This window comes from Pan troglodytes, chromosome 6 (assembly GCF_028858775.2).
Source record: "Pan troglodytes isolate AG18354 chromosome 6, NHGRI_mPanTro3-v2.0_pri, whole genome shotgun sequence".
Lineage (NCBI taxonomy): Eukaryota > Metazoa > Chordata > Mammalia > Primates > Hominidae > Pan > Pan troglodytes.
Window position 1 is genome coordinate 49,143,040 of NC_072404.2, and position 27,566 is coordinate 49,170,605.

General features: G+C 40.3%; 1 protein-coding gene across 12 annotated transcripts in view; it reads right to left on the bottom strand.

Moving 5' to 3' along the window:
• The window catches only part of SUGCT (succinyl-CoA:glutarate-CoA transferase), a 769,414-nt gene that overhangs the window by 662,635 nt on the left and 79,213 nt on the right, over positions 1-27,566 (bottom strand). For all 12 annotated transcript variants that reach the window (XR_010158439.1, XM_054655560.2, XM_009452971.5 and 9 more), the window contains one exon: positions 9,417-9,508. Coding sequence is in view for 11 of the 12 variants with exons in the window: in XM_054655560.2 (XP_054511535.1) it covers positions 9,417-9,508 (92 nt within the window). In the remaining variant the exon portion in view is untranslated. The remainder of the gene's footprint in view (positions 1-9,416; positions 9,509-27,566) is intronic.

Consider the following 27,566-nt stretch of genomic DNA (forward strand, 5'->3'; position numbering starts at 1 on the left):
CATCTACCCTGTGACCCGTTAGTTTTTCACTTGTAGGTATATACCAAGAGAAATCAATATGCATGTCAAACAAAAGGCATTCAGAAGAGAGTTCAGTTTTATTCACAAAAGGCAAAAACTAAAAACAACTCAAATGTTGATCAATAGCAATGTGAATACTTTGTGGTATATTCATAAAATGTAATACAATATACACAGTAAAAACACATCACTGATACACACAAAATTGAATGAACATTACAAGCCTTCAATTAGTCCAAGCATGGTGGCTCACGTCTGTAATCTCAGCACTTTGGGAGGCTGAGGTGGGCAGATTGCTGGAGACCAGGAGTTCAAGACAAGCCTGGCCAACATGGCAAAACCTCGTCTCTACCAAAAATACAAAAAAAACAGCCAGGCATGGTGCATGCCTGCAATCCCAGCTACTTGGGAGGCTGAGGCACGAGAATCACTTGAACCTTGGAGGCAGAGGTTGCAGTGAGCCGAGATCATGCCACTGCACTCCAGTCTGGGCAACAGAGTGAGACTCCTTCTCAAAAAAAAAAAAAAAAAGCAAGCCTTCAATTAAACAAAAAAGTCAGGCATAAATCAGAACACACTAGGCCGGGTGAGGTGGCTCACATCTATAATCCCAGCACTTTGGGAGGCCAAGGCAAGCAGATTAACTTGAGCCCAGGAGTTCAAGATCACCCTGGTCAACATGGTGAAACCCAGTCTCTACCAAAAATACAAAAATCAGCCAGGTGTCATGGCAAGCACCTGTAATCCCAGCTACTCAGGAGGCTGAGGCACAAGAATCACCTGAACCCTGGAGACGGACGTTGCAGTGAGCCAAGGCTGCACCACTACACTCTATCCTGGATGACAAAGCAAGACTCCATCTCAAAGAAAAAAAAAAAGAACATGCTATATGGTTCTACTTAAAGAAGTTAAGCTAGCATACAGTATCAGAAGTCAAAAATAGTGGTTATCTCTGGAGGAGGTAGTATTGCTTGGGAATAGAAAAAGAAACTTTCTGGAGTGATGGAAATATGCTGTATCTTAAACTGAGTAGTGTCTATCCAGGTGTATATATTTAAAAAAAAAAAATAATCGAACCCAGCCTGGGCATCATGGAGAGACCCCATCTCTACAAAAACTACAAAAATTAGCTGAGCATGATGGCATGTGCTTGTAGTTCCAGCTATTCAGGAGGCTGACATGGGAGGATCGATTCAGCCCAGATCGCAGTGAGCCATAATCGCACCACTGCACTCCAGCCTGGGCAACAGAGCAAGACTTGTAATGTTTGTAATGCAAAGAAATGATAAATGCTTGAGGTGATGGATACCCCATTTATCCTGATGTGATTATTATATACTGTATGCCTCTATCAAAAAATCTTACATACCCCATAAATATATATCTACTATGCCGGGCACAGTGGCTCACGCCTGTAATCCCAGCACTTTGGGAGGCCAAGGCAGGCGGATCATGAGGTCAGGAGATCGAGACCATCTGGCTAACACAGTGAAACCCTGTCTCTACTAAAAATACAAAAAATTAGCCGGGCGTGGTGGTGGGCCCCTGTAGTCCCAGCTACTCGGGAGGCTGAGACAGGAGAATGGCATGAACCCGGGAGGCAGGGCTTGCAGTGAGCCGAGATCACGCCGCTGCACTCCAGCCTGGGTGACAGAGCGAGACTCCATCTCAAAAAAAAGAATATATATATATGTCTACTATGTACCTATAAAAATTTAAAATAAAAAAAAAGTTCATGGCCAGGCGCGGTGGCTCACACCTGTAATCCTAGCACTTTGAGAGGCCAAAGCAGGCGGATCACTTGAGGTCAGGAGTTTGAAACCAGCCTGGCCAACACGGTGAAACCCCATCTCTACTAAAAATACAAAAAAAAATTAGCCGGGCATGGTGGCAGGTGCCTGTAATGCCAGCTACTTAGGAGGCTGAGGCAGGAGAATTGCTTGAATCTGGGAGGCGAAGGTTGCAGTGAGCCGAGATCATGCCACTGCACTCCAGCCTGGGCAACAGAGCAAGACTCTGTCTCAACAACAACAACAAAAAAAGTTTAAAGAGGAAGACTATTTTGCTTGGTTTTGAATAGAATATCTCTGGAAAGATACAAAAAAGAACTGGTAAGATGGATTTCATCTGAGGAAGAGAATAAGGTGGGATGGGCACAGAGGAAAGGAGATTTATATTGTGGACCGTTAGACACTCAAGGAAAAAGACCCAGTTTATGTCCCAACGTAATCATACAGAGGACCTTCCTGCTCTCTCTCTCTCTCAAAAGTGTCCTGGTTTGTATGATGAATTATACGGTCCACCTACTTATGTATCTTATGGATTTAGTATTATGTGAATGTATTACCTCTTCGAAAAATAAATAAAATAAAAACTAAGAATAATACGGCGCCTTTTGACAGCAATGTAAGAGCAATTTCTCCTTGTGTAATTTTGTGTTTTCTTAGTTTTTAAAGGAGGAGATAAATATCTAAGGAACAATGCTTATAAACTTGATTTAATCCATCCTGCACACTTGGGCCAAACTAATCTTACGAAGCACAGCTTTCATCATATCACTCCCCTTCTGAAACATCTTCTGAACTTCACTTTGAGCAAACAACCTCCCAACTTCTTTACTTGACCTTGAAGACTTGCCAAAGTAAGGCCTAAAGCAACCTTCCCCTTATGTTCTGAAACCTTAACTCTCAGCGCCTCTGTGACTGGCCTATTGTTTTCCCTAAGACCGCCTGATTCCTTCCTGCTTCTCTGCATTTGTTTTCCACTGTGTGATCTCCCCTGGGAATGTCTAGGAATGTCTTAATCCATCCACATTCTATCTATCTTTCCAGGCACCATGCATCTCAAGTCCCACCGCTTCCTTAAAGTCCTACCCTGAACCACATTTATACTTTATATATATTTTTTAATTTTGTTTTGTTTTGAGACAGAGTCTCGCTCAGTCACCCAGGCTGGAGTGCAGTGGCGCAATCTGGGCTCACAGCAACCTCCGCCTCCCAGGTTCAAGTGATTCTCTTGCCTCAGCCTCCCAAGTACCTGGGATTACAGGCACCTGCCACCACACCCAGCTAACTTTTGTATTTTTAGAAGAGACAGGGCTTCACCATGTTGGCTAGGCTGGTCTCGAACTCCTAACCTGAAGTGATCCACCCACCTCAGCCTCCCAAAGTGCTGGAATTATAGGCGTGAGCCACCGCACTCTGCCTATACATCATCAAGTTACAATAAAAACTTCTCTCCAACAGATTCAGTGTAAGCCATAAATAGATTCTGAAGATGTTATTAATTAAGTTTTTTTAAATTGTGAGGAGCATTTATTGCACTGGAAACTAGGACATAGAGTTGAATTCTTGGCTATTCCTACCATGGAAGTTCTCACAGAAACATCTAACAACTGCCACCATATCAACTTGCCCTCATACATCTGCCACTCTCAGCTGCTTGCAAAGAACTGCCTTCGTTGTCAACATCACATATATAGACATACACACACACAAACACACACAGACAGACACACACTCCCAAGCCCCAAGCCTCTAGGATCATCCAACTCATGAGTTTTCCAATGTTGTTAATCCTCAAGAAGAAAATTAAAGATGCTTTATCTTCCAATCTGATGTATTATCTGCAACATAACATACCACTAATTTTATTCAGTTTTCTGTTATTTTTATTTTCTCATTTTTCCATGCATATACATCTAATCTAGGGAAGGAAATAATTCCTTACAGAGTAACATATTATGGTACCTAATACAACACTACACATATGGTCAATACGTCTTTGTTCATTTGATTGCTCAGTATAATTCTTCTTGATGTTTAACTGTGCCAAGATTTACAGTTGAATTATTACTCAGAACACATATCACATATGTCTGAGTCATTTACTTTCCAGAATCTCTCATACTTTGATTTCATTCCCAATCTCTTCAAATTCTGTATGCATTAAAAAAAGATGATAGATAGATAAACAGATGATAGAGAGAGAGAGAGATGGATGCAGGCATGGTTGCATGTGCCTTTGGTCCCAGCTACTCAGGAGGCTGAGTGGGGAGGATCACCTGAGCCCCGGGATGTTGAGGCTGCTGTGAGCCATGATTACACCAGCCTGGGCAACAGAGTGAGACCTTGTCTCAAAAAAAAAAAAAAAAATATATATATATATATATATATATATATATATATATATATATATATATACATATGCCACATAGCACAGTACCAGATATTCATTTACTCATTTACTCAACATAATTGTTTACTAAGGGCCTGTTCTATGCATAAAGTAGTGACCAAATCAAGGACCATGGTCTTTCCTATGAGGCTTACATCTTACTGAGGCCCATTTTAGGCAGTCAGTGAACAGACAGCAGTGAATTAGAGCCAGAACCCCAAACTCTTTGAGTGCTCTCCCACTCTTTCAAATGGACTATTTACTACATCGTAACAAATATCAAGCAGCATGCAGAAGCAAGGTGCAAATACAACAGACATCAGGATCATTCTGCAGGTATCACGGGGAGTGGAAAGAGTACAGGCTACAGAAGTAAAGAAAACCTGGGTTCAAAGTTGGGCTTTAGTACTTTACATATCAAGTTATGTAAGCCTCTAAGCTTCAGTTATAGAATGTGTCAATACGAGGCTCGGCATGGTGGCTCACACCTGTAATCCCAGCACTTTGGGAGGCCGAAGTGGGCGAATCACTTGAGGTCAGGAGTTCGAGACCACTCAACATGGTGAAACCCCATCTCTACTAAAAATACAAAAAAAAATTAGCCAGGCATGGTGGCACATGCCTATAATCCCAGCTACTGGGGAGGCTAAGGCAGGAGAATCACTTGAACCCAGGAGGTGGAGGCTGCAGTGAGCCGAGATTGTGCCACTGCACTCCAGCCTGCGTGACAAGAGTGAGGACCCTATCTCAAAAAAAAAAAAAAAGAAAAGAAAAAAAAAAGAGTTTGTCAAAACATACCTGGAAGTACCAATGTGAGGATCAAAATACATATGTAAAATGTCTATCATCTGTCTGGCATAGTGTAGGAATTCAAAACAGATTCTCTCTTTGTCCGTAATCAAATATAATCTAATCTGACAACACCACAGCATACGTAAAAGGCTGGATTTTAGATTTAGTAAAGGTCAACAGTAATTAGTTTACCCAAAATCACATGATAAAGACGGTTTTGTTTTTTTTTTTTTTGGAGACAGAGTCTTGGTCTGTCGCCAGGCTGGAGTACAGGGGCGTGATCTCAGCTCACTGCAACCTCTGCATCCTGGGTTCAAGCGATTCTCCTGCCTCAGCCTCCCAAGTAGCTGGGACTACAGATGCACACCACCACGCCCAGCTAATTTCTGTATTTTTAGTAGAGACGGGGTTTCAGCATGTTGGCCGGGATGGTCTCGATCTCTTGACCTCATGATCTGCCTGCCTCGGCCTCCCAAAGTGCTGGAATTACAGGCATGAGCCACAACGCCAGGCCATAAAGACTTCTTTCATAAAATTTTCCCTACAGTATACTTTTTCCTTTTTTTTTTTTTTTTGAGGCAGAGTCTCTCTTTCACACCCAGGCTGGAGGGCAGTGGTGCAATCTTGGGCCACTGTAACCTCCACCTCCCGGGTTCAACCAATTCTCTTGCTTCAGCCTTCCGGGTGGCTGGGATTACATGCATGTGCCACGATGCCCAGCTAATTTTTGTATTTTTAGTAGAGACGGGGTTTCACCATGTTGGCCAGGCTGGTCTTGAACTCCTGACCTTAAGTGATCCGCCCGCCTCAGCCTCCCAACGTGCTGGGATTACAGGCGTGAGCCACCATGCCCAGTTCCTATACTATACATTTAGATATGCCCAGTTTTGAATAAAAATGACATTATTATAACATTATAGGAAAAAAAGTTGCACTTTGAGTTTTTTCATTATAACACTAGTCTATATCTTTGGAATATCACTCGATTTCAAGAGAGAAACATATGAGATTATCACTAAAAATATATTTGCATATAATAATGTATTTTCTCATCAAACTATTAAGTAAGGTAATAAATCCACAAGCAATAAATTCAGCCACTGTTGCTTACCTCCCCAACCACATTTGGCCCCACTTCCTTATTAGTTCACAATAATCCAGTGACACTGCCCTTCTTTTGGCTCTTCAAAACTACCAGACTCTCCAGCATCTAGATGACATGCAATACCATGCATTACTCTCTAATGCTAATCAGCTAATGCTTAACAGGATCCCACCCTAAATATATGCCCTCAGAGATGCCTTCCCTGACCGACAACCCTGATAAACTTGGGCTCCACCGCGTAGGGTGATGTGGAGAAGCCTCCTGATGTCAGAGAAGCCTGAGTTCCAATCACTCATCTGACAACATGGAGTTATGCTACAGCACAGATACATGGCTGTGCAGTTACAGAAAAGTTCATATGCAATGGATATAATTGGCAATAGTGTGTGTGCACTGGCTGGTTAAAAATATTAGCCAAGGCTTTCAGAAGTGCTTTCCCGTACAATCTCTGCTGAGAGGCTTAGGGAATTGTTAATATATTGCTGATAAGATAAGGGAAAACAACTCTCTTAAGGGGGACTCCCAGCATGGCCTGATTCTTCTGATTCTTTTCTTTCTTTTTTGGAGATGGAGTTTCGCTCTTGTCACCCAGGCTGGAGTGCAATGGCGCGATCCCAGCTCACTGCAATCTCTGCCTCCCAGGTTCAAGTGATTCTCCTGCCTCAGTCTCCAGAGTAGCTGGGATTACAGGAATGCAACACCACATCTGGCTAATTTTGTATTTTTAGTACAGATGGGGTTTCTCCATGTTGATCAGGCTGGTCTCGAACTCCCGAACTCAGGTGACCCGCCCGCCTTGGCCTCCCAAAGTGCTGGGATTACAAGCATGAGCCACTGTGCCAGGCTGGCCTGATTCTTTTCAATCAGCTTTTATCTTTAGCTGTCAAACCACACTTTATGGAGATCTTTAGAAGCATAATAATGGCCTGAGCCACACTGTTATTTATATATGTTCATAGCACCCTGTACTCTTCTTCGCAGTTCTTTTTATTTGCATGTAATAAATATTTTCTGCTAATGTTTGTTTTCCCTACTTAACAGCTATAGGAAGATAAGGACTGTGCCTGTCCTGTTGCCTGCTTAATCTCCAGCGCCTACCACCATTCCCACCGTACAGTAGGAAACAGATGCAGTAACTACTTACTAGGTTGATGTGTAACTTAATTAAGGAATGAAAGATGTGTCCATGTGAAAGAAATACAGTGTGAGAGTTAAGCTTACTTAATGTAATACATGGAAAGTATATAAAGCAATGTTTGGCACATACCAAGCACTCAATAAATGTTATTTGCTCACCTAGAACAAAAATCACCTGAGTAGGGTAACACAAGAGATAAAAGCTGTTATTGACTGAGAAATTATAAGGTTGAGCATATACTGTGTGGTTATCCCTGTTAGACCACAGTGCAATGTACTAAAGGAACTACAGTAATCCCCCATCTCAACAGTTTTTCATTTAATTCATTTTACCATTTGAATATAGAAATTTTTAAATCCCAGATCTTTTCACATATTCCTAATTGAGTTCAACACTCTTAAATAAAACCATTCACAATAAAGAATGTCTTGGCCATATGAGAGCCTATGGAATTGAGCAATGAGAGAAATGTCCATGCTCTATTCTCTCAATGGATGGAAAGAAAACTGGTGCTCTTGAATATTTTAAGGGAAGGCCAGCAGGGTACAGCAGCTCATGCCTGTAATCCCATCACTTTAGGAGGCCAAGATGTCGTGAGTCCAGGAGTTCAAGACAAGCCTGGGCAACATAATGGAACACCATCTCTACAAAAAATTTAAAAATTAGTCAGGTTTGGTGCCACGCACCTGTAGTCCAAGCTATGTTGGAGGCTGAGGTTGGAGAATCTATTGAGCCCAGGAGGCTGCAGTGTGCCACGGAGGCTGCACTCCCAGCCTGGAGACCCTGTCTCAAATAAAACAAAACAGGCTAGGTGTGGTGGCTCATGCCTATAATCCTAGCACTGGGATTGGATCACAAAGTAAGGAGTTCAAGACCAGCCTGGTCAAGACGGTGAAACCATGTCTCTACTAAAAATACAAAAATCAGCTGGTCATGGTAGCTGGCACCTGTAATCCCAGCTACTCGGGAGGCTGAGGCAGGAGAATCCTTTGAACTTAGGAGGCAGAGGCTGCAGTGAGCTGAGATCGCGCCACTGCACTCTAGCCTGGGTGACAGAGCAAGACTCTGTCTTAAAAAAAAAAAAAAAAAAAAGCAAAGGCCACACACATTTTTTTCTAAGACTTGTGAAAATGAAACGAAGATGAAAGTACAATAACTTTATATTTCAAGAAATTAAAACCCCAACAGTTGCTTTGAAATTAATAAAAAGTAAATCTCATCATGAGAAAATAGAGGCAAAGGGAAATAATTAATTAATAAGAAAAATTAAATAAAAGGAAGACTGCAAAAGACTTAAGGTTACTCTGTCTCAGTTTATTCCAACACTACAGCAAGCAATATTTCCTGAAGAATTAACTAGAAGAAGTGATTTGGAGAATGAACACCCACTGAAACAAGTTTTTTAAGGCCATCAATCTAGTTTGTTTTGAAATGGGTGTGTTTTAGCATTTTTATTTACTAGGCTTTCACACTTTTTTTCACTTTGTTTAACGTCATTCATATTGCTTTCCCCGAGAGTCTTTTTTTTAATCTAACCAACCACATTTTGGCTATCTAAATACTTGTTAGGAACTTCCCAACCCACTATCAATGGAGAGGAATTATTATAAAATCAAATAATTATTTCACTGTCAGAATCTAAGGCACATAACAAATTAGATACATTTAAACCTGAGGGAGGCTTTAAGCAACAAATTTTCAAATACATAACTACCTATAATTTTCCAAAAGGAAAAAGAGACCCTCTGCTATGTATACATGGCAGATGAAGGCACTCTAGTAGAAATGGACATCCGTGGTCTAGTCTAGTCAACTGTTTTATTTCAAAGAAGGAATATTCCTAAATCACACAAAGGTGCCTATATTAAGCTTGAATAACATAATAAATGTGGAAAGTGTGTTCACCATCTGATCTATGGCTTCTTGCTAAAAACATTGCTCTTTTCCATGTGGCCAAATTGATGTTTGGACTCAATACATTTGTAATGAACACTTCCTGTTTTACTTTCATAAGCATTCACTTTCCCTGGTTTCTTTCTAAAATTATTAATTTCAATGGCAAAAACAGCAATTACTTTTGCCCCAACCTAACAACTCATTTAATCCTATGGGTTAGTGCAGAGTAAAATCCTTTTGGAATATGTAAGGGAAGAAATTATGAATATTCTAAGGAAGGATACCTACCTCAGGCCCTGTGATGTGCATCAGACCAGAAACAGCCGAGGCAACAGCATCATAACCAGCTCGCTGAGAAATTGGACCTGTCTGACCATACCCTAAAACAACAAAAATAAACATATTCAGCACCACACAGGGTGTGCTAAAACCACTGTACAATATAGTGTGTTAGAAACATTTGTATCCAGAAATCCTGCAGCATTTCGAGACTATTAGATCTATACTATTCCTTGAAGAAGGCAGTAAGAATTCATTATAGTGCTCGACCCCGGCTACTCATTTTTTTTTGAGATAGAGTCTCGTTCCCGTCGAGCAGGGTGGAGTGTAGTGGTTCGATCTCGGCTCACTGCAACCTCCACCTCCCAGGTTCAAGTGATTCTTCTTCCTCAGCCTCCCGAGTAGCTAGGATAACAGGCGTGCACCACCACACCCAGCTAATTTTTGTATTTTCAGTAAAGACAAGGTTTCGCCATGTTGGCCAGGCTGGTCTCAAACTCCTGATGTGAAGTGATCCACCTGCCTCAGCCTCCCAGAATGCTAGTATTACAGGCATGAGCCACCGCGCCTGGCCTACCCTGGCTATTCTTAAAAAAAAACTCAGGCCGGGTACCGTGGCTCACGCCTGTAATCCTAGCACTTTGGGAGGCTGAGGTGGGCGGATCACTTGAGGTCACGAGTTCAAGACAAGCCTGGCCAACATGGTGAAACCCCATCTCTACTAAAAATACAAAAATTAGCCAGGTGTGGTGGTGCATGCCTATAATCCCAGCCACTGGGAAGGCTGAGGCACAAGAATCACTTGAACCAGGAGGTGGAGGTTGCATTGAGCTGAGATTGCACCACTGCACTCCAGCCTGGACAATGCAGGGAGACTCCCTTTAAAACAAAAAAAAAGGAAATAATTCAAAACCAGGCCCACATTCTCACATGCAATAATCAATTAGAGTCGAGTATTGCCTCTCCCCTCTACATAGGGCATAAATCCTCTGATTTGCCACAGGGTCCACCACTCTACTTCCATATGCCTCAGCCGGGTTTCAAGTACTTCCCTGACTCCAACAGGTATTTGCTACCCTTGCTTTGTACACAGTAATATACAAAGTTAAGCTAATATACAAAGTTAAGCAAAACAATATCTCCCTGAGTTCTATTTATGTATTTTCTCAAGTAAACAAAGAAAACCTAAATGATTTTAAGACTTGGACATAAATAAACAATAACATCAACTAAGTGATTTTTAAGATTACAAAGAGAAGGTAGAGAAGGTGTCAAATTTTTCTTTTTTTTTTTTTTGCCATCAGCAAGAATCAACAGAACACAGGAAAGATTTTCTTCTACTCCCCTCAGTCCTGATGCTTACTGCTACATCATAAAAGTTGTATCAGGCCAGGCGTGGTGGCTCACGCCTATAATCCCAGGACTTTGGGAGGTGGGAGGATCACCTGCGGTCAAGAGTTCAAGACCAGCCTGGCCAACACAGTGGAACCCCATCTCTACTAAAAACACAAAAATTAGCTGGGTGTGGTGGTAGGCGCCTGTAATCCCAGCTACTGGGGAGGCTGAGGCAGCAGAACTGCTTGAACCCGGGAGGCAGAGGTTACAGTGAGCCGAGATTGCACCACCACACTGCAGCCTGGGCAACAGAGAAAGACTCTGCCTCAAAAAATAATAACAAAAATAAAAATAAATAAAGGTTGTATCAGAAGCTACATAAATTTGTCTCCAAATCCTTCATATCAAGCAGAGTGACCCAATGAAGAGCTTTCCATACACATCAGCTACTTGCTGATATTCCCTGCATATGCTGCTTTAGGAAGGCCATGAAAGGGTTGCCTGCAAGCCTTGTTTCTCCAGCCACCTGGAAGACTCTCCCTCAACCTTTTGTAAAAGAGCACCCTCGTTATATATGTTGCCACAGCACTTATCACAATAGAAACACAATACCATTATTTGTTAGATTTATTTTGTCTCCTCCCTACTAAAGTGTATACTCCAGAATGTTTTTCTGTTTGGTTCACTGCTGTATCCCCAGCCTCTAGAACAGTGTTCAATAACATTTATTGAAGGAATGAATTAGTGCAAAAATATTTTATATAAAAGTAATTTTTTGGCTGGATGCAGTGGCTCACGCCTATAATCCCAGCACTTTGAGAGATCAATGCAGGCACATCACTTGAGGTCAGGAGTTTGAAACCAGCCTGGCCAACATGGTGAAACCCCGTCTCTACTAAAATTACAAAAATTAGCCAGGCGTGGTGGTGCATGCCCGTAGTCCAGCTACTTGGGAGGCTAAGACAGGAGAATCACTTGAACCCAGGAGGTGGAGGTTGCAGTGAGCCAAGTTCATGCCACTGCACTCCAGCCTGGGCAATAGAGTGAGAGTCTGTCTCAAAAAATAAAAATAACAAAAATTTTTTTCAAAAACAATCTATAAAAAGTAAATAAATAAAACCATAAAAGTGAGTGATAATCACCAATTAATCTACCCAGATGCATTCGCCACCAGAAATGATCTTTGTCACAAATAAGAGTATGTAAAACAAACTCCACAGATAAAATTATCACTTAATATGAAGGAATTAAAATAATTCAAGATTATAATTATTGATGATTAAAAAAAGGTGTTAAAACATGTCTCTGCTTATGTTTTATCTTGGAAAATTTCAAATAAAAATAGATAGAATATATAATAAACCCATCGGTCAACTTCAATAATTATTCATGGTCAATTTTATTTCCACTATGCCTATCTTTCAATTAGAACTGTTACATGAAGAAAAAATAAAACCATTATCTTTTTCTTTTTTTTTCTTTTTTCTTTTTTTTGAAACTGGGTCTCACTCTGTCACCCAGACCGAAGCGCAGTGGCACCGTCGGGGCTCACCACAACCTCGACTGACTGTGTTCCAGCAATTCTCCCCCCTCAGCCTCCCCAGTAGCTGGGACTACAGGCACACACCACTACACCCAGCTAATTTTTGCATTTTGGGTAGGGATGGGATTTCACTATGTTGCCCAGGCTGGTTTTGAACTTCTGAGCTCAAGTGATCCACCAGCCTCAGTCTCCCAAAGTGCTGAGATTGGGCATGAGCTACCACGCCCGGCCACATAAAACCATACTGAAAAACCCAAACGTCTTGATTCAGGTAAATTACAGTTTTATCTCCCAATATCAATAACAAAATGTATAAATTCTTAACTATTACTTTCTCAGTCTTTAGAAGAACAACAATGGGATATGAAGCAAATAAAGAGAAATAAACTATAAGCCAACATTCTCTGTGCAGAAATAACGCCAAGTTTTAGAGAATGAGTTCCAGGGCAGGCAGTGTGCTGCTGTAGAGGGCACCCTGGCCCGGGATTCCAGCCTTCAAAGCAATGGTTTTCAAACCACTGGTAGTCCCCAGCACAAAACAAGTCTCCAGGAACAGAAAGAAGCTGCCACCATCGGCAGGAAGGCCTGTGCACTGCGAACCACCTGTTATCTCAGCAGGAAGTCAACAAAAGAAATTAAGTTTCAGTTAACTCTAGGTTCGGAAAATCAGGTGCTTCTGGCCAGGAGCCCAAATCCCTCAAATAGGACAAACCCAGGTCCCTCACCATCAGTGCAACTCTAAAAGGACTCTTCTAAATAAAGGCCTGCAGGAAAAATTCTCTTTTTGTTCAGCTTAGGACAAGGGAGAGACACAAATATCCTAATTACTTTAAATTACAACTTCTAAGTATTTCTATTAAAGAGAAAAGGAATAGTTGCTCTCATTGGAAGCAGTAAAGTATAGGGAAAAAGGGGAGTTTTAGGATTAAAAAAAATCTGGATTCAAATTATAGTTCTGCCAACTATTAAATCTTTGACAATTCATTCAATCTTCCTAAGCCTCAATGTCTTCATCTGTAAAATGGCAATATTCACATTTATCTCATAGATTTCTTATGAGGATTTAATTTGATTAGATAACACAAGCAAAATGAATTTTATATCAAGAGCTAAATATACATAATTACTAAAGATGCATTAATCAATGTATAAATAATATATTAGCTTACCTTTTCTACAAAATGTTGAGAATAACAAAAAGAAAACTACCCTGAGGTATGTCAAATGATGACAATAGACATCTAAGCATTTAAATTATGTTGTTTAATAAACCATAAAAATTAAGATATTTTGTACATGGAATCTTGCACTTGTTCATAATAGCGAAGAAGCTGACAATAATAATAATAAACGTGGCTCTCGCCTGTAATCCCAGCACTTTGGGAGGCCGGGGTGGGTGGATCACTAGGTCAGGAGCTCAAGACAAGCCTGTCCAACATGGTGTAACCCTGTCTCTACTAAAGATACAAAAAATTAGCCAGGCATGGTGGCGCATGCCTGTAATCCCAGCTACTTGGGAGGCTGAGGCAGGAGAATTGCTTGAACCCGGGAGGCAGAGCTTGCAGTGAGCTGAGATCGTGCCATTGCACTCCAGCCTGGGCGACAGGGCAAGACTCCATCTCAAAAATAATAATAATAATAATAATAAACATATATATTCCATACTAGGAGTCAAAAATTATTCCACGTTTTCACCTTATACTTGTAACTATTTAAATACTGACTACCAGTACTATGAACAAATTTTATGAGAATAAATAAATAAAATTTTAAAGCAGAGAATGAACATCAAAATGGTATTTTACTAAGATTACTCTGTTGGTGATGTGCAGAATGAAATTATTCATTAATAATTTAATGAAGAGGTAGAAAAAATGTTAAGCCTGGGATCCAGATAGTTCCTTTAAATTTTATTTTTAGCTTTACAATTCCAAAAACAACTATGATTAAAATCTAAATTAAAGAGGAAAAATGTATGCATGTCGATTCTACTTTATATTCAAGTAAAGAGCTAAGAAAAATCAGGGAAGTTATGGAAAATCAGAGAGGAATACCCAACACACATTTTCTTTCTCTTTCTCCCTCTCTTCCACTTAGTAATTCACATTCATTTTAAGGAGCAACCTCGCCATCTTGTGGCATTTATGGACACTGAAAGCAAAACGTGAATTTCTAGACGTTGGTAAAAACGTACAGGGAGGAAGCTAAGGGGAAAAGATTTATTATCTCTTAATATTTTCCCTGAGTGCCATATGATCTGGCCTGCCTACCCCATTTTTCTTCTTAATTATGTCTGACTTTGTGTTTTCCCTCTCTCCCATCAGTGCTCAACACACTGTCTTGTTAATGGTTATACTTTTGGAGGTCACAGGTCCCTTTGACAAACTGGTAAGAAGCTATGAACTCTCCTCAGAAGAAAGTAATTGAATACATGCTCATACTCTTAGAACCCCACTCATTAACCCCTGTTGCCCTGGGTTAAGAGTCAGGTTAACGACCTTCAGTAGGTCATCACTGCTCTAGGCCTGGAGAACCTCAATTATCAAAACAACTCTCCCGACAGGGATCTGTTCAAGGACAGCTTTGAGGCTTCCAAGCAACCAAGAGACTCAGGATGAGGCTTTCACTTGATAATAAAAGGAAAAAAGAGAACAAAATAAAGTATCTCTCATCTAGACTATTCCATTAGCCACCTGTTTCTGCTCTCCCTACCTCATTTTTTACTCTTGTGATCACAGTGATTGACTGATTGATTGATTGAGACAGGATCTTGCTCTATTACCCAGGCTGGAGGGTAGTGGTGTGATCTTAGCTCACTGAAGCCTCAAACTCCTGGGTTGAAGCAATCCATCTGCCTCAGCCTCCCAAGTAACTGTGACCACAGGCATGCACCACCACATCCAGCTAATTTTTAAAATTGTTTGTAGAGATGTGGTGTTGCTTTGTTGTCCAGACTAGTCTTCAACTCCTGGGCTCAAGCAATCCTCCCACCTCAGCTTCCCAAAGTAATAGGATTACAGGCATAAGCCACCACGCTCAACCATACGGTGACCTTTTGAAAAGGTAAATCAGTGCACTACTTTCCTGCCTAAAGCTTTTTAAGGGCTTTCCAAGTCACTTAAAATAAACCTCCACTCTTTATCCTGGCTTAGAGGGCCCCACATGGCTTGGTTACTACCTACTCTTTGGCCTCAGCTCGTCTGTTTTCCCAATGCCCTATCTTGGGCCCTGATGTTGTTTTTAGTGTTCTCCACAGCTTATTCCCAAGGTGGGGCCTTTGCACAACCTAGGATGTATTTCTCTCCAATCTTCACATGGCTTGCTACTACATCCTCCTCAGAGAAGCTTTCTCTACCACCCAATCTAACATAGACTCCTAGGAATTCTCTAGCATTTTATGATATTTTCATTCTCTCTAAAGTACTTATCACTAGTGGATACTTTTATATTTTTGATGGATATCTCTCTCCTCTAGAATGTTAGTACCCTGAGGCCTGTGACCAAGGTGACTGTTCTCTGCAATATCTTTAGCACCTAGAATTACGTCTACCAGTAACTTAGCAAAAGCATGTTTAATAAATGAGTGAATGTGAATATATAAGTCTGGGAATAAAAACAACACTTGTTACAACCGGCTATAGGACAGAGATAAACCTCTGCTCCCTCCAGTGATGTCTGAAATAACCTATTGAGGGTAGAGGACTCCCAGCAACTGAGTTTCTGAGGTTCAACTGTTGGCATTCCCCAACAGTCCATATTTGGTCCTCTCTCTTCTCATTCTCATCTCTCTAATGAATCTCATCCCTTCTAAACAAGATACTGGAAATTCCCGTATCTAGAATAACAATGACAACATTTATCAAGTTACTGTGTATTAGACACTCTGTTAGACTTTTGTCAATTAGATTGTTTAATTCATACAACAACTCTATGAATTATCCCCTTTTTACAACTATAACCGAGACATGGAAAGGTTAACTAACCTACTCAAGGTCACACAAATAGGAAGTAACAGAGCTTGGATTTGAACCCAAGTCTGGGTCCTTAAATAAAAAGATGTTTATATATATTTATGCATGTATGGACATCTCCACCAGAAAGTCCAAGGGAATGCAAGCTGACAACCCCTAAGAAGAAGTTATCCCACTTAAGCCACATTCATATGCCACCAACCCAGACTGCTCCTTCTACATTCACTAATTCAAACTGAAGGAAACCTAAGGGCCATCCTAGACTCTATTCTTTTACTTCCTGCCTATATCCAATAGATCACTAATTCCTAATTATTTGACCTGCCAAGTAATTCCCAAATCCATCCAGCCTCTCATGTCCTGCGATAGCCTGCTTACCACTTCCCCTGTCTCAGTTTATTCTTCATGTGGCTACAAAAGCCTTTCGAATTTGTAATTCTAATCAAGACATTTCCTTATTGAAATTCTTAGGAAATTGCCTGTAGGATAAAAATAACGGTTCCTTAGCATGACATACTGAATTGTTTGTGACCTAGCCCCCACTCACTCCCCATATCTTATCTCTGGTCACCCCGTGACATGCATACTTAGAATAGCCGTTCTTCAGACATGCAAACTCTTTAATTCCTCTGGGCCTCTATACATGCCATTTCACTTGTGATCCTCATCTCCATTGTTTGTCAGTTCAAGGACAGCTCAAACCTAGCACTCTTTAAGATACAGACCTGGTCAATGATAGGTTACTAGAGACAAGAAAGAAGCAGGTTTCAAAGAGGACTAAGACCTATCCTGGTAATGAGTTCAAAAACAGTGTATATTTAAAAGTAATACCATTGTTATTAGCTAGAAGGTTAAGATTAATATTCTAAGCAACTACAGAAACTCCAACAATAGACTGTTTACCTGAAAGGAGAATAAAATGCAATAAAATGTTTCATAGTAAGTAATGTAATTCTTCAAAATGTACATACATATCTGGATTCTGTTTATTTCTCTACTCATTTTCTAGTGTAGGATGTTTCTGAATTAAAATGATAGGAGGTATAAACTCCTGATGCTTTTTCTTTTTTTTTTTTTTTTTGAGACAGAGTCTTGATCTGTGACCAGGCTGGAGTGCAGTTGCACGATCTCGGCTCACGGCAGCTTCCAACTCCCAGGTTCAAGTGATTCTCCTGCCTCAGCCTCCCGAGTAGCTGGGACTACAGGCACGCACCACCAAGCCCAGCTAATTTTTGTATTTTTAGTAGAGATGAGGTTTCACCATGTTGGCCAGGATGGTCTTGATATCTCCTGACCTCGTGATCCACTTGCCTCAGCCTCCCAAAGTGCTGAGATTACAGGTGTAAGCCACCGCACCAGGACTTTTTTTTTTTTGAGATGGGGTCTCACTCTATTGCCCAGACTGGAGTTCAGTGAAGCAATCTCGGCTCACTGCAACCTCCACCTCCTGGGTTGAAGCCATCCTCCTGCCTCAGTCTCCCGAGTAGCTGGGACTACAGGCGCATGCCACCATGCCCGGTTAATGTTTGTATTTTTAGTAGAGACAGGGTTTCACCATGTTGGCCAGGCTGGTCTTGAATTCCTGACTTCAGGTGATCCACCCGCCTTGGCCTCCCAAACTGCTGGGATTACAGGCATGAGCCACCGCACCCAGCGCATATTCTTTTTTAATATTTATTTTCTTATCCATCCACTAAAAAGGCCTAGAATCAAAGACTAACCCAGTATCACTGAGATTCCTACTATCAGACAGTAGTATGTAAATGCCACTTCCCACTAAGAGGAACTAACAGTCCTTGAAGAAATGGCTGATTCCAGGATGGGGCAGGAAAGGTACAAAATGTTCCTGGAATATCTTGTTTTACCAGAAATCAAGGAAGCTATCAAAAATTATTGGTCACGTCAAAAAGACGCAGAAGCCAACCCGGAAAGGCCTTTACTGGCCTGAGAATGTGAGCATCAAGAAGGATAATAATTGCAATAAATTGAAGCACATCAAATATGCTCAATATTGTGGGTTCATAATGATATTACAAAAAAAAATAGCCATCACTGGTAAAGCCTAGGGGAAAATTCATTATTATGGCAATTGGTAAATAAAGGGAATGTGCATCTCTCCTGCCTATACCTCAGGGTAATCAAATAACTGATGAGAGAAAGAGTCCCCTTACAAAAGTTTCCCAACTAATATATGAAGAAGGAATGATAGAACTAGAATAGCACATTTTGTAATTCCTAATAAATTCACAGATCTGGGAAATCATCATCAATGCCTGCCAACATCACAGAGAAAGTAATGTCCAGCCATTATATGCCTCTTAGTGGAACTGCACACCACCTTCTATGAAGTATTTTTGGCCAAAAAAAAAAACAACAAACACACACACACACACACACACACAAACCTGAACAAGTTATAGATCAGTTTATAAAGAACAAAAAAAAATTAACATCACAGGAATTCAGCAAAATCAAAAAACACAACAGAATAAATTAACTGGTTTTTTTAACAAATTTCAAGAAAAAAGACTGAGAAGGAACTATAAATTTAAAGTCTTAAGAAATATATAACTCAATTACTATGATTACTTTATTCGGATCCCAATTCAAATTACCAACTAAACAAAAGAGAGAGAGAATTGGGAAAAATCTGAAAAACAACTGTATATTCAATGATATTAAGGAATAATGACAAAAAAGGAAAGAAAGAAAGACCAGGTGCAGTGGCTCACACCTGTAATCCCAGCACCTTGGGAGGCGGAGGCGGGATGGATCACTTGAGGTCAGGACTTCCAAAACAGACTGACCAACATGGTGAAACCCCATCTCTACTAAAAGTACAAAATTAGCCAGGCATGGTAGCACATGCCTGTAATCCCAGCTATTTGGGAGGCTGAGGCAGGAGAATCGCTTGAACCCAGGAGGCGGAGATTGCAGTGAGCCGAGATGGTGCCATTGCACTCCAGCCTGGGCAACAAGAGCGAAACTCCATCTCAAAAATAAATAAATATATATATATATAAATAAATAACAAATAAATAAAGGAATTATGATTATTTTTACTTATGTGTGATAATGGCATTGGCCTCCGAAAGTGCTGAGATTACAGACGTGAGCCACAGCACCTGGCCTGGATGTTCATGTGTTAAAAAAAGAGTCCTTTCCTACTAGATATATCCCGAAATATTTAGAAATGAAATGATGAAATCTGAGGTTTGCTTTAAAATAATTGAGACGTATACAACTATTATATATCAATTAAAAATTTTTTGATAAAATAAAGTTGACATTGGGAAGCCAAGGCAAGAGGATCTCTTGAGCCCAGGACCCCATCTCTACAAAAAAATTTAAAAATTAGCCAGATGTGGTGGCACACACATGTAGTCCTAGCTACTGGGGAGGCTGAAGTGAGGGGATTTCTTGAACCCAAGGGGTCAAGGAGGCTGCAGTGAGTTGTGATCCCATCACCAAAGTAAGATTGGCCATGAATTATCATTATTGGGCTGGGATCTTAAGATCTCAAGGTCTATTATACTGGCCAGGTGTGGTGGCTCACATCTGTAATCCCCGCACTTTGGGAGGCCAAGCGGGGGTGGATCACTTGAGGTCAGGAGTTCCAGACCAGCCTGGCCAACATGGTGAAATCCCATCCCTACTGAAAATACAAAAAAATTAGCCAGGCGTAGTGGCGGGTGCCTGTAGTCTCAGCTACTTGGGAGGCTGAGGCAGGAGAATCACTTGAACCTGGGAGGCGATGGTTGCAGTGAGCCGATACAGCGCCACTGCACTCCAGCCTGGGAGACAGAGCAAGACTCTGTCTCAAAAAAAAAAAAAAAAAAAAAAAAAAGATCTATTAAACTATTATCTCTACTTTAGGTGACTTTAAATTTTTCCACAATAAGATGTTTAAAAAAATTATTTAGTTTTTATTTAATTATTAATAATTAACTTTTTATTTAATAAATTTTTTGTTTGTTTGTTTGAGACAAAAGTTTTGCTTTTGTTGCCCAGGCTGGAGTGCAATGGCAGGACCTCAGCTCACTGCAAGTGTGAGCCACCACTCTGGGCCAATAAATTTTTAAGTGATATGCAAATTTCATTTTGTATGTCTAAAAGTACACCAAGGAATTTTAGAGCTAAATGGGTCTGGGGCAAAAATTCTTACTTTACAGATGAAAAATACTGAAGACCAGATAGGTTAAGTGATTTGGCCAAAGTCATGAAGCCAAGCAATAACAAAACTAGAACTAATGCTCATTTCAGTTTTCCACTTTGGATACCCTACACCTGAAAAAAAAAAAAAAGAGTTAGTTTTCTATTCTGAAGATTCTTCTTAGCCACTTTTTACTTTTATAGAGTTAATTCAGAAACAAAACCAAGAGCCAGTTCTCTAGTGTTTTTGGTCTTTGTGTTTTTTTGTTTTGCAGACAGTACCCTTGTGAGAACTAAATGAGATGTGGTCAGCAAATGGTCCAAAGTTTTACAGTCTTACAGCATTTCACTTCATTTTTTCTACTGACCTGGTGAAAAACCTTCCCATTACTTGGAAAGAAGTTTTGCCACAACCATACTGTCAATTTAGTAGTTTGTCCTTCTGCCACCATGTGTATAATAAGGTAGATTCACACAGTTGTACCTCATTTTGCTTTATTTCCTTTTCTCTTTTGCCCTTATGGTACAGATACAGCATCTCCAACCTACAGATAGTTACTTTCCTACACGCAAGATTCCAAAACCAACCTCAGCAGGATTCCAATAAGATTTATGTAAATTTCAATACAGCAAGAGACCTCCCAATATACTTGCTAGCCAATCTAAATTAACATATAACCCAAAGACTCCATAAGGTCAACTAATAGCAGCAATTTAGGGTTATAATAATAATAGTCAACATGTACAGAGCACTTCTGTGTTCTAGGGACTGTGTTGGTGCTTCATATGTGTCATCTCATTTAAGTCTCACAAGAACTATACAAAGTAAATTTTATTGTCCTAGTTTAATTATTATTGAGAAAATTGAGGTTCTGAAAGACTAAGTGCCTTATCCAAAGATACACAGCTACTTTCTATGATTCTATAATTACTGAACTGTAAACACTCATTACTATGAGTAATATTTTACAAAATATTTCCATGAGTATCAATAATTCATCGATCTTAGCCAGGCACAGTGGTTCACACCTGTAATCCCAGCAATTTGGGAGGCTGAGGCAGGCAGATTAATTGAGGTCAGGAGTTCAAGACCAGCCTGGCCAACATGGTGAAACCCCGTGTCTACTAAAAATACAAAAACTAGCTGAGCGTGGTGGCATGTGCCTGTAATCCCAGCTACTTGGAGGGTGAGGCAGGAGAATCGCTTATACCCGGCAGGCAGAGGTTGCAGTGAGCCAAGATCATGCCACTGTACTACAGCCTGGGCGACAGAGTGAGACTCCCCATCTCAAAAAAAAAAAAAAATCATATATTATTCAAAGACCAAAAATCTGATTAATATGGTTTACTACATCAATAACCTTTGAAGTTGGACCCCTCAATCTCTATCACAGAAAGGCAGCAAAACTGGCTGATTAATTACACAGCACCTAAAACTTCTGAAATGTAATACTAAGAAGCATATGTCCCTAGTCACCAAAGGTAAATAAATTGGTAAGTTAAGCAGTATCCTGTGATGCAGCAAAAGCATACTGAACAAAAAAAGAAAAATGTTTACACTGGTATCTGTCTTTATTACAGAATTCCCACTTTGTTTTACTATATCCAACTTGGGAATGCTAATATATAAAGCTATGTTTTGTCTGGCAATTGTTTCATATGCATACGTTTCATTTTCATCAACTAGACAGCACCTTCTACCCCAACAGGCAGGCAGCCTCTGTGATACCGAAAGGTCTTGTTCCCTCATGGTACCCCACTGCAGACACAGCTGGGGCTTCTCCCACGGGAATGTAGTGTGGATGCCCCTATAGACAGCTTTCCTGGAACAATTCAGAATGATTGCGGCCCCACAGGAGGAGCACTCCCCAAATTCAGGCCAACACAAAAGGCAGAGTCACAATTCCTCCCTACTTGGAACATCAACATCCATACAGATGAAAAGAGGTCCGGTCTGATCTGAATAGCTGGAACACTGGGACACAGGAAACAGTAGTATAGCGGGAATTTAATAAACACTTTTCACCTGACTGGTGCATATTTTTGCCTTTTACAGTATTCCATGCATGCCTATGATGTTTTTCAAATAAACTATCAAAATAAATGTTTTCAGAAGATTGACAGGAGCTAGGTATCAAGATACTATCTTGCCTACAACATACACTGTTTTTTAAGGAAAAAAAGTCTTCAAAACTATTATTCAAATGGAGTCTACAATTTCAAAGGCTCTGATGACCATGTCAATGCATCTTGCTAAAAGTGACCTTGACTAAACTCACAATCACATACACACACTTATACACATGCATGCACACACACACACACACACACGCACAGATTATCCTAAATCCTAGAAGACTTATTCAAATAAGGAGATTAAAAAAAACTATTATAAACCACACAGACTAAATGAAAATAAATCACAAAATTTGTCTTCATATTAAGAATTTAAATATATTTTCATGGAATCTAAAGAAACTATGTCAGCAATTAGATCTATGTCCCAAAGATCAAACATTTTTTACAAAATGAATGCAGCTCACATTCTGGCAGATGGATCATAGAATCATTAAAGAATGAAGAGAATTACCATTGTTAAATATTTTTCATTGTCAGGAGCAAAATCAAATTTCAAATGACAGGAATATAAAACATAATCTTTGAGTAGAAAAGAAAATAAAAACTCAGCCAGACTCTCACATAAAACCAATTCCCTATAGCTGGATTCCCACACTCCAAATAGCAGCACTACGTCAGCCTGTGAAAGGACATTTTAGGCAAAGAACACAGAAATGTTCAGTACAGATCTCTTTACAAACCAAGACTAAACAACATCTCAAATCAAATCCAGATAAATGGATAACCCAAATGAGTAACAAATTAACCAGAATCACCTTTTAGCCTTGTTTCATCAACTAGAGGAAAACACAATTAAGTACAGTCTACATCTTTATTTAATAGAGATAAATGAAAGAACAGAATAAAAGTAACTCAAGTAAGTAAGATAGTAAATAAAATCCAGTAACCTTTGAACTGCCCAAAGTGAGAGCAATTAAAGTCTTTTCAAAAGTGCAGACTTCAGGGCAAGCAATGCTTCCTAAATAGGCAAACATACACAGTGGCTCCAAATCCCAGAGCAGAAAAGAATATGAAATCAGGAGAAAGAGCATGTAATGGCATGTATAACATGTGATGGCCCTGGTGAAAATGATCATTTATAGAATAACTATCTAATGGGTGGTTTAAAAAGTTTGCAGTTATAAGCACATCTAGTTCTCAGATCTTGGTTTTAAATACCCTTCGTCACTCAATGGAATCAGGGCTTCTTGGATAAATGGTTGATTCCACAACTGGGGCAAGAAATAAAAACAGGCTGGGTGCAGTGGCTTACACCTGTAATCCCAGCACTTTGGGAGGCCAAGGCGGGTGGATCACCTGAGGTCAGGAATTCGAGACCCATCTGACCAATATGGTGAAACCCCATCTCTATTAAAAATATAAAAATTAGCCAGGCATGGTGGTGGGCACCTGTAGCCCCAGCTACTTGGGAGGCTAAGCCAGGAGAATCGCTTGAACACAGGAGGCAGAGGTTGCAGTGAGCCGAGATCATGCCACTGCACTCCAGCCTGTGCAACGGAGAAAGACTACCTCAAAAAGAAAGAAAGAAACGGAAGGATGGGTGGATGGAAGGATGGAAGGAAGGAAGGAAGGAAGGAAGGAAGGAAGGAAGGAAGGAAGGAATAAAGGAAATAAATGAAAAATAAAATAAAATTAAGATGTGTGCTTGTGCCAAAAATTAAGAAAGTGCTGGCCAGGCATGGTAGCTTATGCCTGTAATCACAGCACTTAGGGAGGCTTAGGCAGGTGGATCACAAGGTCAAGAGATCGAGACCATCCTGGTCAACACAGTGAAACCCCATCTCTACTAAAAATACAAAAATTAGCTGGGCATGGAGGAGCCTCCACCTCCTGAGTTCAAGCAATTCTCCTGCCTCAGCCTCTCGAGTAGCAGGGACTACAGGCACACACACCACACCCAGCTAATTTTTGTATTTTTAGTAAAGATAGAGTTTCGCCATGTTAGCCAGGCTGGTCTTGAACTCCTGACCTCAGGTTATCTGCCCATCTCAGCCTCTCAAAGTGCTGGGATTACACCGCGCCCAGTCTATTCCACTAATTTTGATTTGACAAATATCTGAGTAGCTACCATGTGCAGACAGTACTTCCAAAAAAATCAGAAGCACTTAAGAAAAACCATCAGTGTTCAATAGTGACAGAAGCAAATCCATGTAGCACCTCATTTTGCAAAACCTAGCTTCTAATGCCTCCACGGCTGGATATAAGGTTGAGGGACTGGAGAACACAGAGAAGAGGTATGGGCAGTAGTGAAGGTCTTATTTAATTGTATTACTCTGGTGACCCAGCATTGCTGCTCCCTGTGATTGACGGGGATTTAAAGCCTACTTATTGTAACACGGGGCATTGTAATAGGTTCTTCCAAGATCTCTTCCACTCCATCACTGGGGATATCTCACCGCCAGAATTTTTTACACTGATGAATCTATCTGTTTTCCACCTGGTCACTTCTAAGTCCCTCCTCACCCCCAGTCACCATCAGCACACCACCAGCTTCCTTCTGCCTGCTTGCGCAGGCTCTAAAACCAGCACACAATGTTCTTCTCTCTCTTACCCCAATCCACAGGAAATATTTGCAGAACTGCAGTGGCATCCCAAACCACAGCCCTCTAGACATCCTCTTAGTCTCTAAATATCTCAGGCGTGAATCATATATTAATCCACTCATCCACCAAGTTCAGGAAACAAAAATCTTCCAGAGGTCCCAGTGAAGCCCCTTTCTTTTGCCATCAGATTATAAATTTTATAGAACTGTTCCTTCTGAAACTATGAACATTCAATTAACATTTATTAATTAAAAATTATTATGGGGTCAAATGCAGTGGTTCAGGCCTATAATCCCAGCACTTTGGGAGGCTGAGGAGGGCAGATTACCTGAGGTCAGGAGTTCAAGACCAGCCTGGCCAACATAGTGAAACCCCATCTCTACTAAAAATACAAAAATTAGCCAGGCGTGGTGGCACACGCCTGTAATCCCAGCTACTCGGGAGGTTGAGGCACAAGTATCACTTGAACCCGGGAGGCGGAGGTTGCAGTGAGCCAAGTTCATGCCACTGTACTCCAGCCTGGGCGACAGAGTGAAACTCTGCCAAAAAAAAAAAAAAAGAGCAATAACAGCTTTCTAAATTAAAAAATAGATAATGTAAACAAATGATTTATTCTATAATTAGATTTTTTTTTTTTTTTTGAGACAGGGTCTCGCTCTGTCACCCAAGCTGGAGTGCAGTGGCATGACCTCGGCTCACTGCAGCCTCCTCCTCCCAGGTTCAAGCGAGTCTTGTGCCTCACCCTCCCAAGTAGCTGCGATTACAGGAATGCACCACCATGCCCGGCTAATTTTTGTATTTTTAGTAGAGACTGGGTTTCACTATGTTGGCCAGGCTGGTCTTGAACTCCTAACCTCAGGTGATCTGCCTGCCTCGGCCTCCCAAAGTGCTGGGATTACAGGCTATAATTAGATTTCTGATAATAATAATTTAAAAGTGTATTTTCCAAATGAATATAAATGAAAACTGCCTTTTGTTTTTCGGGTTGTTTTTGCTAAGTGCATGACAAATAAGACGGGATCTAACCATATTCATATATTTTGTATCTCCACTGATGATAAAGACACTGACTCTAAAAAGCTAAAACAAAAATTGTCCTGTGAATGCATCTTCAATACAGAAAATGTGGCTTCATATCAATTAACTTAATTTCCTCATTGTTTGAGCTAAGCTAATAGTAAGATAAATTTACATTCTCTTTCAACAATCCAATCAAGGAAGATTATGTCAAAACATTTTGTGTTGGGTGAGTCAGCCCAGGTTCAGAATTTTTCTGTGGCTACTCCAAAAATAAATAATTTAGAATTTGCAATCCTAAAATAAGAAACTTAAGGTGAGGCTGGCATTATTTTCTTGAAAAGGGATATATCTATGTATTTGTGGAATTGTGCCAAGAAGAGAAAATTTCCCACATTTACATGAGAAACTATTGCATAAAGAGTACTTTTCCTTGTAGCCCTAAGTTAAATGGGGTGGATGAATCATTAAAAGCTCTCAGATTTTGTCACCTCCACATGCAACTTAGATTAAGTGGTGCTTCCTCCATTGTTACTCAGGGACTATCACTTGGCTTGAAGGCCTAATGGCTTAAAAATACTTGGTAACAGACTTATCAAAAAGTCATGAACCAATAACAACTTTCCTCCTGATATAGTCAAGTTGCAAAGCCAGGTTTATGTTTTTAATTCATAATAACTTTGTATCAGATGCATATAAATATCTGGAACACTCTGGGAATATCATTACAGCCAGATAGAATATCACGGAATGCAGCAAAAGTAGTTCCTACTTCTGGGTCAGCATGGCAGCAGACAGCCATACCAGTACGCCTCTCAACATCTCATCAAAACACTTATAGAGAGAGATGATAAACATCAAAACTGGCCAAAGTGGGGAAAAACACTTTAAAGGGAAGATAACATCACATACCATGTTTAGTAGAGAATTTCCACAAAAAGCATCATTGGTGCAAAGGATTAAGAAGCACATTCTTAAATGATAAATCATGTGTCTCCTATTCTCAAATCAAAACAGTAAAAACTGCCTTCAAACGAGTTGGGAAAAAAGCTTTATTTCTTCACATACTCCTATACTAAAAAAAACCAGCCAGCAATTAGGGTAAACTTCCTTATTTTTACCAGGTTCTAATTAATTGACACTTGTTATAAGGGAGTGAACATAAGATTTAGAATTCTAAGGAAAAAAGTTGGATCAAAAGATTTTTTATTAACAAGTTGCCTTTTAATTTCTTAATTTTAATTTAAGGTATTATTTACACAGGTTTTTTTCTGCCCTTTGGTGATAAGAAGTTTTTTAGTTTTTTTTAATTCGTATTTTATTTTGTCTGTTTAATGTACATTTTAAACATCCAAACAGAAGAGTCACCACCCCTACCCCCGTGATTGGCATACCTGGTGGAGAGAGGCCTATCCTTCAACAATCTCCATTCACATGGCCTGGTCACAACGTCCCAAAG